Genomic DNA, 19806 nt, shown 5'->3' with positions numbered 1-19806 from the left:
TAAACCTTATAAACCAACAACTTTTCTTAATATTAATCTATGTAGGACAATTCCCACTAATAAAGAAGACTGGATATATTAGAGGGAAAGAAGTCATAACTTAATGAGTCTGGCCATATAAAAGTAATATAATTAATATAAGCTCATGGTAGCAGACAAGAAAATTTTCACATGAGCCTGTACTGGGTCCAGCAAGGTCATTTGGACCCAAATCTCAACACAAGAAGTCTGAACCTGATTGTGATACAAATCTGAACACAGGACATTATCCAGTGGAATCCAAACATATTGGAGGTGTCAGGAACCAGATCTAGCCCACTTTCATCCTCAGCAAGATAATAGCTGATTTTTTTATCTTTTAAATCTCAACCAGGGTTTGATCAACACCGGATCTACTTTGCAGTAAAGAGGCTTGAACATTATTAACAGCACAAAATGACATATTAGAAGTTGAGATCAAAACTTCCTTGGGTGCCTACAAATTTTCTTCCCTATTTCCTGTAGTATTTTTTTCTATATCTTTTTTTTTCAAGATGATATAAAATTCATTCAATAGTGAAGGAGGTCTACATTTCAGAAACAACTAACTGAGGAAAACAGCTAGCAGTAAAAGTAATTTCCAAAGAGATTAATATACAAAATAACTCCAAAAAATAAAAATATGAAAAAAGGAAAAACTCAGCCTGGGTCAAAAGGATAAATCATTTTAAACTAAACTAGCCTGAGATAATCTTAACCTAGACAACCGAACACAATAACATTCTTGCCCCCAACCGTTGTTTAAGAAAATCTACAGTTGAACATTTGACAACAACAGAGCGAGAGACTCGTATACCTTTGGGCTACATTCATCAAACAAAAACATTTTATTAGCATTACTAACAGAAAAAACAACTGTCAACTTATCCTTCTCACAGCTTTCCACATACATGCTAATCATGTTATATTAACGAAATACTTACCATAAAAATCGAGTATGTGTTGTGTCAAAAGAACAATGCTGGCAGATAATAGAAATCGCAGCCTTATCTAGCAACTCATGATTCCAGAGTTCTGCACTCATCTTGTTTTTTCCAGTTCTCCCTCTCACTTTTTCCATAAGCATTGCCAACACAGCAACACAATCAAGATGTAGACAACTTCCATCATACCCTTCTAATTTTGTCGCATATGTTACTATGGTACTCCATTGTTTATGGAAAAGTTCCTCATCCAGCAAAGCAAGTAGCAGATCTAAACGGGAACTAATGGACCCATTGGTTCTATCCAAACACCATGGAACAAGGTCATTTGTGAAAATTTGCATAAAGTTGTCCAACATTAGTCGATCAGCATCTTCATTAGCAAAATGAGCATCGAGTTGAAGTTTATTTTCAAGAACAAACTTTGGTATTACAGTGCGAGGACCAAATACTGTACAAATAGCAGACAAAAGTCTAATACCATCTGGAGAGTCCTGTAATCAAAGAAGAAAAGGTAAGTATGTAGTTACTGCTTATGCACTTTCACATACATATTTTCATACCAGGGACTGCTACATAACTAAAGAACACATTAAAAATGTAAATAGACAACTCATAGCTTATGCATAATTTTGAGAACTAAAGGTAGAAATGTCCAAACATTATAAAAGTAGGCACCATATTAGTAAGAGACTGGTCATGCGGTAGGTATTACGCTGAATGATGTGTGGCCCAATGGGCATTTTAGTCATTAAACTGGTAATGAGACATTTAGCTTCCACCTCACTTAGGTTCAATTTGCTTTTGTTTGTTTGTTTTTAATGTCTTTATTAGGGAACCACTGAATCTCACTTGGCTCATAGTCCAATCTCACTTAGCTGAGGTTTACCAATGATGCATTTACAATGTAATGAGCACTTACAACAGATTTAATCAATTGAAAAGAGCTTGCCACCAGCGGTCCTGCCAAAGCAACCAGAGGCCACATTTCACCCTTGTCCACAACATGCTGCTTCAGAAGGATGAAGAACTGCATAATCTGTTCAACATGTTGTGAAGCTTCCCGTGACTCAAATATTTCCAGACAGTACTTTAGAACCGGGCCACAAAAGGCACCAATCAGATTAGGTTCCTTTAAATGAATGTCAGACACAATCTCGATAATGCATGTTCCCAACTCCTGAATGTAGCTTCTGGAATATTTAATGTTTCTCAATTCAATAGGCTTCTCATGTGCATCACTCTGTGATGATATTTCTGGCTCACTAGACTGAAAAGTGCCATGATCTTTTGGGGATGACAAGTATAGATACTCATGCCACAAAACCTTCAAGACGATTTGGTCAATCAGAGCGACCTGTAACTTGGTAAAAGCATCCATACCTTCCATGTATCTGCCAAAAAAATGACCATCATTGAGAATAATAGTGAGTATTTCATGACAACACCAAACAACAAGAAACTTGTAGGCACATAATAATTGTCAAGCACATTAAACTTTCTTGTCATTTAATGTGCATATACTTGAGCTCCATCTCATTTTCCTAAATAATAAAGATAGAAACAACAAAAAAACTAGAGAAGGTTCTCCGGTTACCCGGTAATGAAAATTACTCAGTAAAGCTCAGAAAAATTCATACCTTGATGCATTACAAACTGCCCAAAGAAAACATTCCTTAAGTGCCTTGAAAAAAACTGGCAGATCATCAGACGAGTAGAGGGGCTTCCTTCCAGTCCAAAAGTTCTGGAAGAAGTTCAAAAGGAACTGCTCTCCTGCCACTGCTTGAGGAGGTACAGTTTCTAAGAATGGAACTAAATTTTGGTATGAAATTTGTTGAGACCCATAACAACCATTCCTGAGAAAATGCCACAGTCGTGATAATACATTCTTCTGGACATTGGTAAGAGACCAACTCTCTGGAAATCTTTTTGAGAATAGCAATATCATGTGCCACATGGATGAGTGACAAGTTGGACTCTTCTCTTGGAAAGCACCAAGTATTGATGCAGAAAGAGTCTTCAAGTTTCCTTCATTAAACAAATGGGGCATGTGCTTGATGAAACAAGCAAGCACAGAATATGTAGATGAACGAATTCCAGGAATCTGAGACTTAAACATTTGAAGAAAATATTTGTGACTTAAAAAGATCTTTTCTGCAGATGAAATAGCAGCAAATCTAGCCTTAGATGCATGCTTGGAGGATTCTGCAGTTACATTGTCCGAATCAGTGGTGGACTCTATTCCCAACAAAATGTCAACAATCGTGGCCAAAGCCAACAATGAAGATGAGATTACCTGAAACCATAAGTGAAAACATTGGTATTTCTCTCTCTGATATATTGAATATTCACACACTTTCCTTCAAAAAAATAAGTGAAAACATTGAATCATATATATTTGGAAAATATAAAAAATTAATAAACGTGCTAATTTTGCACAGAGAAACAGGAAGTACTAAATAACAATGATTGTGGATGAAGGTAGTGTATAATTGAGAAATAGGACCACCAGCGAGTGATATTTCTCAGCAGCTGGTCTAGTTTATGGATTAGTTTATTGTTAACTGTTTTCCCTGTATTATGTTTAAATCAGAAACATATTTTTAGGAGCAGTAGGCCTGGTTGTACTACCAGGCCCTAGTATCACAAGTTACAACTGTTTCATCATTCACATGGGAGTTTCATTATGTTGACAGGGGTTGCCATTTGGCAATCTCCACCAGTTATAAACTGTGAGATATGACACATTTTGTTTCAATTTGTAGTTACAATGTAAAAAAAAAATAACCTGACAGGCACCGACCTGGTGATGTGAGTAGGTCAGTTTGAACCTGGATCAACCAGGTTTGACTCGGCCTGTAGATGATGTTATATGACATCATACATTTATGTTAAAAATAAAATAAAACAATATAAGTATGCTTGGGCGAGAGCCATCTCCCCGTCTGCTTGAAGGATCTCCTGTCCTCCTGTCATCACATGACAATGGGAACACGGAAGAGGGGTGGAGGTGGGGATGGGGTGCAGCCCACACCCTCCCTGCCAAGCAATATGACAGAAAGGGCAAGTCTCCTGCTGGTGTCAAAAGAGGGGGGAGGAGACTCTCTGTCTAATAGAGGATATTAACCACATGACAAAAGGACGTGGTTGACCGGGCCAGGTCAACCAGTTCACTTGTTGAACAAGGAAATCTTATCTGGTCAACCATGTTTTTACCTAATTCTGTGTCTAGTAGGATACAGACCCAATGAAGGACTTGGTGCGGTTCATCCTAGTTCAACTGGCCAGTCTGGTCCAAGTTCAAAACACTAGATACAAATGAGGTTGAGCAGACCAATTAAGTCTGGTTCATCTCCATTCTGAACTCTCTTTCACTTTCTCTCTCTTTCTACTTTTTCCCTTAGCTTATCCATTCTGTTTTCCGAACATGTACGGCCTTCAAATCTCTCCAAGGCAATAAAATGCTGGTTTTCCTTCAACCTACTTCATGAAGCCTCAAATTATAACATTACCAACTAATCAGTATCAAAGCAATGGCTTCTCTAGGGCATGAAATTCAAATACATATGCCGACTTCCTGAATAAAATATAGTAGCCCAGGAAGCTGTTTGGTTTCCAAATGTCCAATCCTTCCTGTCCTTTTTTAAGTAAACTTTCATTTCTTATTCCGTTCTTTGTACCTATTGAAAGGAAGATTAGGTCATTTCTTCGAAACCCTATTACAGGTCTCCTATACACAAATTTATTTATTTTATCCAATTAAATGTTTCTCTTATGCACAAATTTGCCTTGTCTTCTATATCTATTCCATAGAATTATGAAGAGGCCTTGAGTCTCCCATGGAGAGCAGTCATGAAAGAGGATACGGCAGTAATGCATCAGAATGTTACATGAGAAATCACACCTTTACCTCCTATGAAGAAGATTGTGGCCTGTAGATGGGTCTTCACTACCTTTTCTTTTTTTTGAAATGGCAAATAATTCATTGAGGAGAGTGTTGAACTTCTGGAGAAGAAATATAAATCATTGATTTTATTATAAGTGTTGAATTACTGGGAAAAAAAGAAAACTTCATTAACTTGTAGAAAAGACCAGAGTTTGAGTGAAAGTCCTGATTGAGCATCCATTTTGATAAAGATTCTGAAAAAGGTGAATAAAAGATGAAGCAATTTCTGCTCAATCTGTAATCTGCCCATCAACAGTTTTTTAATAAGTTTTCTGTTCTTTATGTAAATGAAACTCTACGCCTTCACTGAAGATGAAGTTCCAGAACATGAAGCTATGGAAGATAAAGTTCCAGTCTGTGTCTTTGATCCATCAACACCAAAAGTTAACCAAAGATGCCAGCTTTTAAGCTTCCTATATTATTACTTATTCCAGGAAAAAAACTTAAGGTACACTCTCCTCATCACATGATCTTTATTATTTCACTCTCTCGTTGATTAGAGAACAGTGACCTTACCAACTTGGAGAAACTAGATATGTCTCGCCAACACCTTGCCACCTTTGCGAGTTGTATGAGGGTTTCAGAGGATCAGCTTGATGATATAATGGGACCTTTCCCTTTTGACTGTTCTCCCTACACGAACCTCCAGTCCACCTTTGAATGTTAAACATCATTTCTTGGAACGTGTGTGGTCTTGGTTTGTTTCAGCAAAGGGCTATTGTTGGAACTTTCTACAGACTAATAAAAAATCTATAGAATTTCTTCAAGAAACGAAGATAAATTCTATGAATGACACTCTTGTCAGAACATACGGCATAATTCTCAATTCAACTGGTTGCAGTTCATGCAAATGGAACAGTCGGAGGTATTCTTTTGCTGTGGGATTCCCAAGTTGTTTGATTTTGTGGCTAGTGCAGTGGGAAGATTTCGATTGCTATTGTGCTAACATTCAAATTAGATGGGTTTGTCTGGTTGGCTCTCTCTTTATACCCTCTCCATCCTAGAGAAAGGCAAGATTTCTGAGTAGAATTGAGCTCTTATATTCTTCAATGGCCAATTCCTTGTGTTTTTGGAGGTGAATTCATTGTTGTTTATTTCTCATCTCAAAGGCTCAATGGAAGAAACCGTATGAATTCTTCTATTACTCAGTTTTCTGAATTTATTACAGAATGCTTTGACAGATATCCACTATGTCAAGTGGCAGTTATAGCTGGGCTGATGGAAGGAGGACACCAATTTTATCAAAATTAGATCAATTATTAGCTTCTAAGGATTGGATCCATCATTTCCTGCTTGATGCTGCTCGTATTTTTGCCAGGCCAGCATTTTTTTTTTTAAATAGTGCTGAGTTATATTAAAAGGCTCAAAAGAGCAAGATTACAAGAAAGGGAAACCATCCCAAACAATGAGAGATTGTTGAGAGGTTCTAGATTTAGCTAGCCTATCAGCCACAGAATTGGCTGACCTAGGAATGTGATTCCAAGTACAAGAAATGGAAGATACAATATCTGCAATAGATAAAGTAATTGGCCAATGTCGCCAAGAGGGGAGGCTGAATTAGAGCATAAGCTGATGACCACTTTAGAGTCTCCCTCAATCAGTAGCCTCCCTTGAAGTCTGTCTTTGAAAATCTTCAACCCAAAATGAAGAGCATTCACCTCCACAGTGGTAGAATCTGCAATGCCCACAGGCCCGGCATAGGAGAGAATAGTTTCTCCACTATGATTCCTGAAAACCCCTCCTCACACCAGCCGGTCCTGAGCATCCCAGCATTTGATCACTACCCAAACTATTAAGCATAACAAAATGGTGCTACTGACAGATTCAAAGCTTGTTTGATTGCCAAGGGCTATACTTAGACCTACGGCTTTCACTTTGAGGAAGCATTCTCCCTACTGCCCATGCTTAATAAAAAGTTCTTATCTCCCTAGCTGCTACCTTTCACTGGGATCTCCATCAAGTTGATAACAAAAAATACCTTTTTACTTGGTGGTCTACAAGATAAAGAGTATATGACCCAACCACCTAGGTTTGTTATCAAAGGGAAGAACCAGTATAAATTGAAGAAATCTATATATGGGTTGAAATAGTCTCCTTGGGCATGATAATTTTAGCACAGTTATCATGAAAAATTGGCTTCAAAATGTATGTTGTGGATCATTTTGTGTTTGTCAAAAAGACAAATGGAGGCATGGTACTGATGGTAGTTCATTTGGATGAAATTATTATCATAGGCATTCCCAAAAAAAATTGAAATAGTGCAGAGTTATATTAAAAGGCTCAAAAAAGCAAAATTACAAGGAAGGGGAACCATCCCAAACAATGAGAGATTGTTGAGATGTTCAAAATTTAGCTACCCTATCAGCTATAGGATTGGCTGACCTAAGAATATGATTCCAAGTACAAGAAATGGAAGATACAGTATCTGCAATAGATGAAGTAATTGGCCAATGCCGCCACAGGGGAGAGGCTGAATTAGAGCACCAGCTTATGACCACTTTAGAATTTCCCTCAATCAACAACTTTTCTTGAAGTCTGTCTTTGAAAATCTTCAACCCAAGATGAAGAGTATTCACCTCCGTAGTGGTAGAATCTGTAATGTCTATAGGCCCAACGTAGGAGAAGATAGTATCTCCACTAAGATTCCTGAAACCCCACCCCCCCACCCCCCACACAAGCTGGTCCTGGGCATCCCAAAGCACTACCGTCGAAGTTCAACTTAATGCAATTACTGGGGGGAGGCTCCCACTCAGTCATGATTGGAGTCCTCTGGGGGGCCGCCATTAAATAGTAGATGCTATAGGCATTGCCAAAATTGAAATCCAAAAGTTGAAGCAAGGTCTGCATGGACACTTCCAAACAAAAGATCTTGGGTTGTTGAGATAATTCCTAGGAATTGAGATGTTGCAATCATTCTTCACAAAGGAAGTATGTCTTCAACCTGTTGAAAGTAATAGGAATGCTTGCGTGTAGATTAGTGGAGACTCCAGTGGACCCTAAAATAAAGGTAACAAGAAGTTCTAAAGAAAATTCCAGTGGACTCCACCAAGTTCTTTCCAGTTAGTATCATAATTCAATATATGCATAACCCTCATTTTTCACATTGGCTGGCCTTAGAAAGAATTTTGCAATATCTTAACGCTTGGTTTGTAAATCACATGGACATGTTCGTATATAAAAGGCTATGCAGATGCTGACTAGGCAAATTCCCAAGATAACATAAAGTCAACTTCAGGGTGTTGTACTTTTGTTGGAGGTAATCTAGTTACTTGGTGAAGTGAAAACAGAATGTTGTAGCCAAGTCTAATGCATAAGTATAGCTTCGGGCTATGGCTCATGCAGTCTAAGAGATGTTGTGGCTGAAATCATTGCGAGAGGAGTTTCACTTGCCAAAGACAAGTGCCAATATGTCTATAATATAACAACCAAGCAGCTATCTCTATTGCAATAAATCTAATGTTTCATGACCACACCAATCACATAAAGGTGGACTGTCATTTTGTCATAAGCAAGTAGAAAGACCAAACCATGACTATAGAGTACATTTCCTCAAAAAAACAGATAGCAGACATTTTCACCAAAGCAGTGGGACTAGGACCTTACATGATGCATATTCTGAGCTGGGCATCTATGACGTGTATACACCAGCTTGAGAGGAGTATTAGAAGGCTATTTAGAACTTACTATTTTTCTGTTATTTCTATAATTTGTCTTCACTACTCCTTTATCCTCACTTTAAGTTATTAGGAGAAGAGTATCCATGTCCTTTGTAATAAGTTTTTATTATAAACTTTCCCTTGTTTTGCATCATGTGCATCTCTCTCTCCCTCCTTATCTTCCCTCAGCTCACCTCTCAAACTCAATCTCTCTTTCATTCTTTCTCAGTCCCTCTCTAGATTTCCTCTCAATTTAACAACTTATGGAAGCCAGAAACCTAATATATATATTTATTTTTTTATTTTATTTATTTATTTATTTAACCACCAAATGTGGATTGAATAATGTAAAAATTGATTTCTCTCATACTAAATTTATTAGTTGTCCCATGGATTTATGTCAACATTTATTTGAGATTTTGTTTCTTTTTTTATCATTTTTAATGATAAATTGAGATAGTGGCATTGTCAAAAATTTGATGAAGTAAATGACATTCTTATATATATATATATAGATAGATAGATAGATAGATAGATATATGTGTGTGTGTGTGTGTATAGAGGGATGATCCATTACGAAAAGCCATTTAGTGTGAAACATGTGAAACACTATCTCAGCCATCAGGTCATGATCAACGGCTATCTCAGTCGTCCGATCTTTTGTATGTTTCACACCAAATGGTTTTTTGTATTGGATCAGCCGTGTATATGTATATATTATATATCTTTCTCAAAAAAATGTATATATTATATATCTTTCTCAAAAAAATGTATATATTATATATATGTATATATATAATGCCCATAAAATATAGAAACAGTTGTGACAGTTAATTATATAATAAATCAACTCGGAATAGAAAAGATGGCAAGAGAATTATTCTATACCCGCTGATGCATATCTTCTAATTCATCCATTGGAACTGCTTTATCAGACATAGCCTGAGGTGTGAGCTTTAAGTTCTCATCTAAATATAGAAAAATCTCATTTGCACATAAAATTAAGGCATCCAACCTCTTTTCTGCAGTCGGAAATGCCGCCTATCAATTAGCAAAGAAAAAGTCAGCATAAATATTGAAAACATACGGGATGAGGAAGCACACTGAATATTAGGAGCTTCTAAGAATGAGTCACATTGAAATAGATCAAACCTATTTTATAATCAGTTCAACAGTTTCATTTTTAGACTCAACAAAAGATAAAATGGCCAAAAAGAAAAATAATTGGGCATGTAAGCGTCTGCTAGATCATCATTTACCAAGGATGCCAACAATCTTGAATGCAGAAAAAATGAAAGAGCACCCAAATGTATTCAGCATCACCTACCAAGCAGATAGTTCGAAATGGATGCTAAAATGTGCCAAAAGAAAGATGACAGCCTTGGGATGATAATATGCAACAGAAGTTAAAACAACCCGACAAAAGACAACTGAAAAGTAAGTTTAAAAGCATGGGGGCTGGCCGTGTCAAAGGAAAACCAATTCAACCAGGTTGTATCAACAGGTTAACCGCACATTACCAAGGTCGCATGTCCAGTTTAAGTAGCCAGGTCCATCCCAATAGTGGCCAAGGTTACACATGCTACTTGTCTAAAATATCTACCCAATATTATAGTGACCGAAAATAATAACCCTTATATACATGCTGAGAGATACACAAAATAAATAGAATCATCACAAAACAAAAATAGGGAAATACTTCTTGACAAATCGTTCACAACTGAAGGAAGGTACAAAATGAGCAATAGAGACTGTAAAACCTATTCCACATATTGTTAGCCATTTAATCCAGTCATCTGGCAAAGACAAGAAAGTAAGAACCTGTAAGGATTGCCTTGCAGCCTGTGACACTTCTGGAACTGGGTCAAACTGAGAAAACCACCATGGTCCCATCAAGAATTTCAGATGAGGTGCCAGGCCCCTCCTACGCAAAAAGAGCTTTCAAAATAAGACAAATGTCAAGCCAGCCACATCATGAACAAATTATGCCATTGAGAAACTAAAGGACTAATTCAATTCCAACATGTTTTCATTTCAAAGAACTTTATTTCCAGTTGTGAAGAAGGCATAAACTCTTTGTTGCATTCAGAAACATGTCTACGCTAGCTTTTGGAGCTAAACTAGACTTGTTTACAGATAAGACTGTACCTGACAGTGCTCACAAGACAGGTCATGGTCTCATTAGAAGCTCTCCTGACCTCTCTATTGTAGTCAAATAAGAGTCTTTTGTACTCAAATGCCTGTAAAACCAGGAACAAAAAGAACAATTGCCACTTGTAAATAGTTGACCGCCATAATAAAACCAGGTTCTAATTCCTTGACATTTCTCTCATGCAATGAGGAGATCTTTCTGATAATGAAGAGAATTTCTATGATAGGGCAGGGAGTAGGGACCGCCACATGGAACAGAGATCTAACAGAAAGGGTCCACATCAAATTCGTGTATATAACCACTATCCTGGACTAGATATGCAAATGAATAACCCATATCAAGCTAACATTGTTTTATCTATTTGTTTGTGTAACATAACTGCACTAAGTTAATAATTTAAGCCATCTTGTGCCTCTGGTGTCATTAAAGACAGAAAACAATATAGAAAAAGCTCTTAAAAGGGACTAAAAATCAGAAAAAAATACAAAAGGGTAAATAAAATCAGTGAACATCGAAAGTAAAAGAGTCCTAACTAATAAGAATTGTAAAGTAACATCTGAACACACTAATGAATCTACTATTGAGTCTGCACCATGATCAGTACAAATTCAACGAATTTTGAAGATGCTGACTAGTTGCTTCAACCTCATCATAAATAGGGAGAAATAGCCTTGTTGGAGCTTTCCCTGAGAAAAACCACAAAATGACTACGGATAAATCTCCTTCAATTACAAGGGGCAAAAAGGGCTCAAAGTTCAGCCTCGGAAGAATCATATTTGCCCAAAAGAGGCAAGGCAAACATTATAAACAATAACTCCCCCTCCTCCAGCAGATCCTAGGCTACCTTATAACTTATGAGGAATCCAATGATCAGAAGAAAATGCAATATCTCTAAATTGAGCTAGAAAGATGATGAGACAAAGAAAAAACACTGATCCAAAAGGGATAAAATAAATTATTCCTCCAAACCACCTCCAAAAGATCTACATTTATTACTGAAAGTTCAACTAGTTCTCTCTTTCCAAAGAGCACAAATTGCAGCTACAAAAGATGTTTGCCGTATGATAAAGTCCAGGACCCTTAATTCATGATTCTTGAAGTTTAAGTTTAAGTCCAGGGCTCTCTCCTCTCCAGACTCAGCAGCACTACTATTCGTGAGCATGCAGTTGATAAACTGAGATGGAAGCCTAGCATTAATGGCCGATTCACAGTTACATCCACCTACTCTCACATTTGAAAACAAGATTACATCATGCATGAGCACAAGGCAAACCTGGCATGGAAGCTCTCAGCGCCTAATAAAATCAAATTCTTCGTGTGGACGGCCATTAGGGAACATATTCTCACCTCTGACAACCTCCATAAAAGAGGTTACACCGCCCCCGATCGCACTTGCCCCCTTTGTGGTGTGTGTGATGAGACAATCCAGCATATTCTCTTACATTGAGACTTTTCATGGCAAGTCTGGATGAAGATATTTCAGAAGATTGGTCTTCAAATGGGGCTACATCAGGACCTTTTTGGCACATTTGAGATGGTTATGGGGATACACCTTCCTAAGCTGGGCAAGATAATTCTCTTGGCATGCCTTGTGCATGTCCCATGGTGTATATGGCTAGAGCGAAACAACCGGAGATTCAACTCCAAGGCTAGCAACCCGGATAATGTAGCTTCTTAAGCAGTGGGCCTTATCTCGAGTTGGCTACATTCTAGGAAGGAGTTTGCTTCTCTATCATGCGTCTCCCTTCGAGAAAATTGGGGTTTGATAGCATACATAGCGGGCCCCTGTAGGAATCCGGTTATGGCCACCTGGGATCCTCCCCCTTACGACTGCATCAAACTCAATTTTGATAGCAGTGCTTTAGGTTGTCCTGGGCCAGCTGGAGCTGGTGGTGTTTTCAGAGATAGCAGTGGAGACCCTATTCTATCCTATGCAGGGCCGGTGGGTATTGCTTATTCAAATACTGCTGAAGTGAGTGTTCTTCTGTTCGGCCTCCAAATCTTTAAAGAACGGCTCCATAGCAAGTTGATTATTGAAGGCGATTCAAAGACTGTCATCAGCTGGTGTTCAAAAGAAAGCTCCCCTCCTTGGCACAACTGGCCAATCACTGATTGTATTGCTGACATTGTGTCATCATTGGAACCTCATTCCTAGATCAACCAATTCTTTGGCTGATAAATTGACAAAATTCAGAACCTCCCAGTAATCTCTCATTGTTTGGGAAGGCTTCCCCTCGTGTAATCTGCTCGTTTGAGCTCTCTTAATAAAATTCAACATCATTTCAAAAAAAAAAAAAAAGTTTAAGTTTTAGGTGAAAAGGAGAGAAAGCAAATGAAAAAGAAGAAGAGAATTAGAAGGAGAACGAGAGAAGATTGGACAAAGAGGGAGAGTGGAAATATAAGAACAATATGGCAACTCAACCCTCCACCTCTCTTTAATTTATAAACGATATATAATGACCATAATGCCCTTAGGGCTACATCATCTTAAAGAAGAAAAATAAAAAAGTACAAAAGAGAGTAGAACTAGCTTGAATACATAATAACTCGTTTTATAACTTTCTTTTGAAACGGTGATATTTTATTTCAAAGCAAAGCAAGAAAATACATAAAAAAAGGCATCCTCTAACAACAAGAGATTGAAGGGAGGGACCCAATTTAGCACACAAGTCAGCAGTTGTGTTGGCTGATCTAAGTACATGAGACCAAGTACAAGTAATAAAGTATACAATATCCATAATATCAAGAAATAGCTACCAGTGACGCATAGAGAGAAGGAGGCGGTGAAGCACCATCTGATGACAACTTTGGAGTCCTCTTCCACAATAAGTCGACCTCTGAAGCGATCCTGAAAAATGCAGAGGCCGTGAAGGAGGCCTGAGAGCTCAGCTTTAGTCGAGTCCGCAACGCCGAGAGGACCAAAATATGATATAATAGCTAAGTCTCCGAGATCAAAAATCACCCCAACAAAGCCAACCAAACCCAAATTCTCAAAGGCACTGCTATTAAAATTAAGCTTAAAGTATTCGGTGGGAGGAGGCGCCCAAACAGCCACCCAGCGGAGTGCAGAAGGAACGAACATCTAAGCAATAATCTTCTGTTTGGTGTGGATAGGAGCACATGAGAGACAAGCAAATTCTTTTTGAGTGTGGATCCAGATTGAGATGAGGCCCTTAGTAGTACAGATCACCTCAGCAGTGGAGCAAAAGGCAAAATCAAACCGTTTGGAGTTCCTCTCCTTCCAGAGGCACCAAGGGATGTAAGCAATGCAAACAACTAACAAGAGTTTGACGAGACTGGGAAGGCAACCCCCAAAGGGGTAATAGCACATGGTGCTCAGGTCAGGGGGGATGCAGAAACTGAGGCCCATGCTGTCAATCATAGAAATCCAGACTTGCCAAGTGAAAACACAGTGAAGGAGAAGGTGGCTAATAATCTCAGCCTCCAGCCCGCAGAAGGGGCAAAGGGGATCAAGAGCAGTATTGTCATTCCTAATAAGGTTGTCAGCTGTGAGAATCTTGTTGCGGCAGGCACTCCAAAGAAACAATATCATCTTGGGAGGAGCCAAGAGACGCCAAGCAATGGCGACCGAGTGAGGGGCAGGAGGTCAGGTCCAACCCATAAGATGACGATAAGCTGAGGAGACCGATAAACGCCCGTTGTCATCAAGTAGCCAGATCATCCGGTCAGCCATCTGGGGGCGAATCTTAACACTACCAAGACCGTCAATCAAGCCACAACTAGAAATGGCCTCCTCATCAGTAAGGTCGCGCCTCAAACGAAGATCCCAAGAGCCATTTCCCCAAGCATCAGAGACAGAGAGATCACGACAAGTGGTGAGCTAGAGAAGCAACGGGTAGGATGAGGCAAGAGAGCCATCACCCAACCACCAATCCGTCCAAAAACATAAGTTGGAGCCGTCACCAACAAAAAATCGGATGGCAGCGTGGAAAGTTGAGAGCAGATGAAACATGGCTTTCCAAATAGGGGTGAGGTGACAACTGATGCCATCAGAAAATCATCTATCCCCAAGACGCCGCATCTTGGAGGCCACCATTGGTTTCCAAGAGACCTCGAGGAGGAGTTGAGGTTCCAGAACCACTTAATTAATAGGGTGTAACCCATCTCCTTAGTGTGTCTAATCCCCAGACCGCTCAAAGACTTCGGCATACAAACATCATCCAAACTGAAGAAATGATAATGGAACTCATTGCCAGTGCCACACCACAAGAAATGCCTCTTGATCATGTCGATGCGCCGACAGATCAAGGCGGGGTAGGGCTAGAACGAGAGGAAGTAATTGGGTATACCCGCAAGGCACGAGTTGAGGAGAGTCAGTCTGCCTGCTTTGGAGAGCATCCTACCCTTCCAAGTGGAGAGTCGGCACTCAAGCTGCTCAATGACTGGGGCCCATAATCCCATCTGGGGCCGACAATCAATAAGAGGAAGGCCCAGGTAGGAAGAAGGGGTAAGTGCAATCGAGCATCACAAAGTGTTCGCCATGAGCTGAAGAAGGGGCGGGTCAATATGATATCCCATGATTGTTGTCTTCCCCCAGTTGACCTTCTAACCAGAAGTGATCTCAAATAGGCGGAGAAGGGCTTTAATGTCGTGGACCTGATCGAGCATGCCAGTATCGAAGTAAATAGTATCTTCCGCAAATTGAAGCAAAGGAATATCAAAGCAACTCTAATTAGAACGGCCTCAAGCCAACCAATACTGCAGGCAGAGTAGAACATAAAGGATAGGTATTCAGCAATAATGATGAAGAGAAGCGGGGGGAGGGCATCTCCTTGCCGAATGCCACGCGAGCCCTAAAAGAAATCGCAGACTGTGCCATTGACGAACAGAGAGTAAGAAGCTGAAGAGATACAACTGCGTATCCAAAATCTCCATTTGTCCCCAAAACGCATGTGCTACAGAATGTCATCTAGAAGGGACCAACTCACCCGGTAAAAAGCCTTTCATGAGGACAAACCGCAGGAGCCCCAGCTTGACGAAATGATCAACAATCTCATGCATGGCCATAGTGGAGTCAAGGATGTCGCGGCCAGTAATAAAAGCACTATGGCCCCGGTGGATGATGGCGGGAAGAACAACCTTGAGGCAGTGAGCCAAGACGTGAGCGATGATCTTGTACGGGCTTGACACGAGGCTGGTCGGTTTGAAGTCATGAGGGTGCTCAACATTAGCTTTCTTTGGCACCAGAGCAATAAGAGGTACCAACACTCTTAAAGGTGATCCCACGATCATAGAAGTTGCGGACCATGGAAATGACATCCGATCTCAAAGTGGGCTAGCAAGTTTTGTAAAATTTCCCATTATACCCATCAGGCCCTAGGGCTTTCTCTCGAGGAAGACCCAAGACCGCATCTTCCCGCATCTTCCACCTCCAAATCCGAGAAAGGAAACTCAATGAATGCCCGCCAAGGTGGGCGATATCGAGGTGAAGCAGAGGCTAGAAAGACAAGGACAATGGTGGCACTCCTCCCTATAGAGATCTGTGAAAAAACTGAGAAGAGCATCAGTAATAGAGGCCCTATCCAAGGTAACTTTGTTGTCAGTAGACAAGGAAGTAACTCGGTTAGTCCTCCGAAGGGCGGAGGTAATAGCATGAAAAAAACTTTGCATTGGCATCAGCCTCGGCCAACCACTTGAAGCAGCTGTTGAATAGCAAATATAGCAGAGTCTTACATGACTCTCAATATAAGAAGTCTTACAGGGCCAAAATTATTATGGAAGGAGGTCTCATAAAAGAGTTTCAATTAAAAGGTGTTTTTGTTATTTTATTCTTCTATTTATGTTCAGTTTTTTAATTATGTTAGAAATTATCTTTAAGTGTTAGACTTTCAGTGTAATTGGGACAAGGGTAGTCTAATTGTAATTGGACTCTACTACTTCCTCTATTATAAATAGGGGCTCATTTACTCAGATTACAACAAGTCAATAAAGTTTTTCTCTTTTCTAGAAATTCAACGTGGAATCAGAGCAAGTTCTGTGAGCTGGCACAGTCAACCCATAGAGATAATGTGATCTTTTTCTGATCTATCATCTCTAGTAGTTTGGGTTCGTATCCTATTTTTTTTTCTCTTTTCAGTTCCAATACCCGTTGTTTTCTTTAAATTCACACCTCCATACTGAGTTTTTCATATTGCAAATTATATATTGACGTACTTTCCAAGGCAAATCGAATTTTGGCAATCGGAGTTTTCCACAAAAAGAAATCGATATTTGAAGCAACAAAAGTCAAACTGCAAGAGGTTCGAGCAGCAACAAAAAGCTTCAACTTTCGAGCCGTTTTATGCCATCAAGAATGAGGTTTTATATGGAGAATTATATATCAAAAGAAATATATGTAAGTCTATTTTCTTACCTATTCAACCAATTATCAATCTGAGTCTTTTATATGGAGATTTTGATTTTGGAAGAGTCAATGGTCATGCTGGCAAAAGGAGAAAGAGTATTCAGTTTGGGCAGATTACAGAGTGTGACATCTATCAGATTATTTATCTCAAAAGTATATTTTATGAAGAGAAATTATACTTGGATGAAAGGTATTTAAGTCTAGTTTCATAAGGAGAAAATTTCATGTCAATATGATTTATATTTAAGGATATATATAAATTGGAAGAATTAAAGGTCATGTTGGTATCTTGTTACAAGCGAAAATCTGAATTTAAACCGAATTTTTTGCTTCACTTTTTGAGTTGTTGTTATTGATCAACAATATCAGGAAAGTATTTCAATTACCCCTTTTTTATCGGTTACCTTTCTCCTACCATCCTTTTTTTACTCTTACCAACCCCTTTGGCCCAACCTCTTATGCGTTGCTTCAATCAGTTTCTCTTTTTATATACATATGGGTGTTTTTTAAGTACATTGAGGCTTTTTAATGAGTACCCTTAAGTGGGTTTTTATCATCGTCCTTTGAGTGATAGGCGTTATCCTTTTTATTGATTATTATCACTACTTTTGATTGAAATCCTTTGAGGTGGGTTCCAAACTTTTATATACATACATCACCCATTTTACTTTTTGAGAGTATGTGTTTGATTGAGTTCTTATCCTCGGGACACCTTGATGGATGAGATAATAAATAGGAGTTATGTTTTTGTTTCAAATTTGAATTACACCGATACCTTCCAGCTTGAGGGGGAGAAGTAGATAAAGAAGTACAAGAAAGATATATTTTATTTCATATGTTATGGTAATTTTTATGTGACCAAAATATTTAAGAAAGGGGGAGCACAAAAGATGAAGTTTTTGCATCTAAGAAAAATTGTATTTGTGAAGAATTTTTTTTGTTGCAAGTTGAAGTTATAAACTCCAGCTTGAGGGAGAGTGTTGAAAACCAAATATGGAAGAGTCTTACATGACTCTCAATATAAGAAGTCTTACAGAGCCAAAATTATTATGGAAGGAGGTTTCACAGAAATGTTTCAGTTAAAAGGTGTTTTAGTTATTTTATTCTTCTGTTTATGTTCAGTTGTTTAATTATGTTGGAACTTATCTTTAAGTGTTAAGACTTTTTTTTCAATTAAAAAAAAAAAAAAGTGTTAGACTTTGGGTGTAATTAAGACAAGGGTAGTTTAATTGTAATTGGACTCTACTACTTTCCTCTATTATAAATAGGGAATCATGTGCTCATGTTACAACAAGTCAATAAAGTTTTTCTCTTTTCAAGAAATTCAACACGGGCCCTTTGCTTCCATTGAACCCGTTCAATGTAAAGAATAGTTTGAAGATTGCATTGAAAGGAGATGCGGTTGGAGAATTCAGTATAAGGGCTTGGCACATATTGGCGCATAGTGGGACCCCTTTGCTTCTTGGTTACATCAACTTAGAAATTTCTTAATGGATGGATAACTAATGTTAATTCTCCTAATGCTGTCATGGCTTGGCACATATCGGGACCTTTAAAAGTCCATTTCTTCTTGTGGTGTGCTCTCTTAAACAAAATTCTCATTGTGAACAATTTGAGAAGAAGAGGAAATCAGATGATTTATCCTCTTAGTCCACTTTGTAATAGGGAAGACAAAACAGTTAATTACCTTCTATTACATTGTCCTTTCTCTTGGAGAATATGGACTCATATCCTAAACGAGATTGGACTACAATTTTGCATTCAGATGAATCTTTTGTTATGTGAAGAATGATTCTTGATATTAGAATTCAAAAGCTGGGTAAGATCATTCTTTCAGCTTGTTTAGCCCATATTCCATGGGGAATTTGGAAAGAACAGAATGATAGAAGATCTAACTATAAGTTCAGATCCGCAAATGAAGTTGCTTCTAGGACATATCTCTTCATGGATCCATACTCAACTTGAGTTTGCTAGTATGAGGGATTCTTCCCTTCGTCACAACTAGTTCCCATATGACAGTTCCTTCTCATCCTCCTAACATAGTTATTTGGACTCCACCGCCACCTGGACACTTAAAACTTAATTTTTATGGTAGTGCTATTGGGAATCCTAGTATCGCCCTCAAATATGTAGAATTCCCCATTATACCCATTAGGCCCCAAGGCTTTATCTCGAGGAAGACCCAAGACCGCATCTTCCACCTCCAAATCCGAGAAAGGGAGCTCAATAAATGCCGCCAAGGTGGGAGATATCGTGATTTTTCTAGAGCTCGTCTTGTTATTTATTCATGACCTATGGGAATTTCAGATTCTACTTCAACTGAGTTGTTTGCTCTTCTTCAAGGGCTTCTCATTTTTTCTTGATCATTTCAATGTTCCTTTTGTTATTGAAAGAGATTCCAAGATTGTCATTGGCAAGTGTTCAAAGGCTGCTGATCCACCTTAGCGTCATTGGACAATTTTCCATCAAATCATTATAATTGTTTCTTATTTTAATAGCACTCGGTCTCAAGGATTACTGGATTTTAGATTTTTTAAATGTATGAGAGCGCACCCATGCACGAGAGTCCGAGCGTGACCAAGCGAGAAGGGGTGGCCTCTCCTGCCACCGGCCCCACCCTGCCCCCACTTGTCGGCCGCCACATCACCGGCAGCCCCTCCGTCGTAAACTCCTACGACGGCCACCGGCGCTCCTAGTCACAGGAAGGTCGTCCCTTCCAGCAACTG

The 19806-nt window shown here is 38.9% G+C and overlaps 1 protein-coding gene across 1 annotated transcript in view; it reads right to left on the bottom strand.

Annotated features, from left to right (window-relative positions):
• Positions 1-19806, bottom strand: part of LOC137934213 (E3 ubiquitin-protein ligase listerin) — a 50530-nt gene that overhangs the window by 21995 nt on the left and 8729 nt on the right. Inside the window, exons 5-10 of the mRNA XM_068778491.1 lie at positions 10713-10804; positions 10386-10488; positions 9453-9605; positions 2603-3258; positions 1885-2356; positions 963-1456 (exon numbers count right to left, since the gene is read on the bottom strand). Coding sequence (XP_068634592.1) covers positions 963-1456; positions 1885-2356; positions 2603-3258; positions 9453-9605; positions 10386-10488; positions 10713-10804 — 1970 coding nt within the window. The remainder of the gene's footprint in view (positions 1-962; positions 1457-1884; positions 2357-2602; positions 3259-9452; positions 9606-10385; positions 10489-10712; positions 10805-19806) is intronic.

The sequence above is a fragment of the Aristolochia californica genome, unplaced genomic scaffold (assembly GCF_029961685.1).
Source record: "Aristolochia californica isolate CCGP_79_NKW_82.1479 unplaced genomic scaffold, dmAriCali1.0.hap1 SCAF_10, whole genome shotgun sequence".
NCBI lineage: Eukaryota > Viridiplantae > Streptophyta > Magnoliopsida > Piperales > Aristolochiaceae > Aristolochia > Aristolochia californica.
The sequence above is the reverse complement of the archived record's forward strand: the minus strand, read 5'-3'. Positions and strand labels throughout refer to the sequence as shown.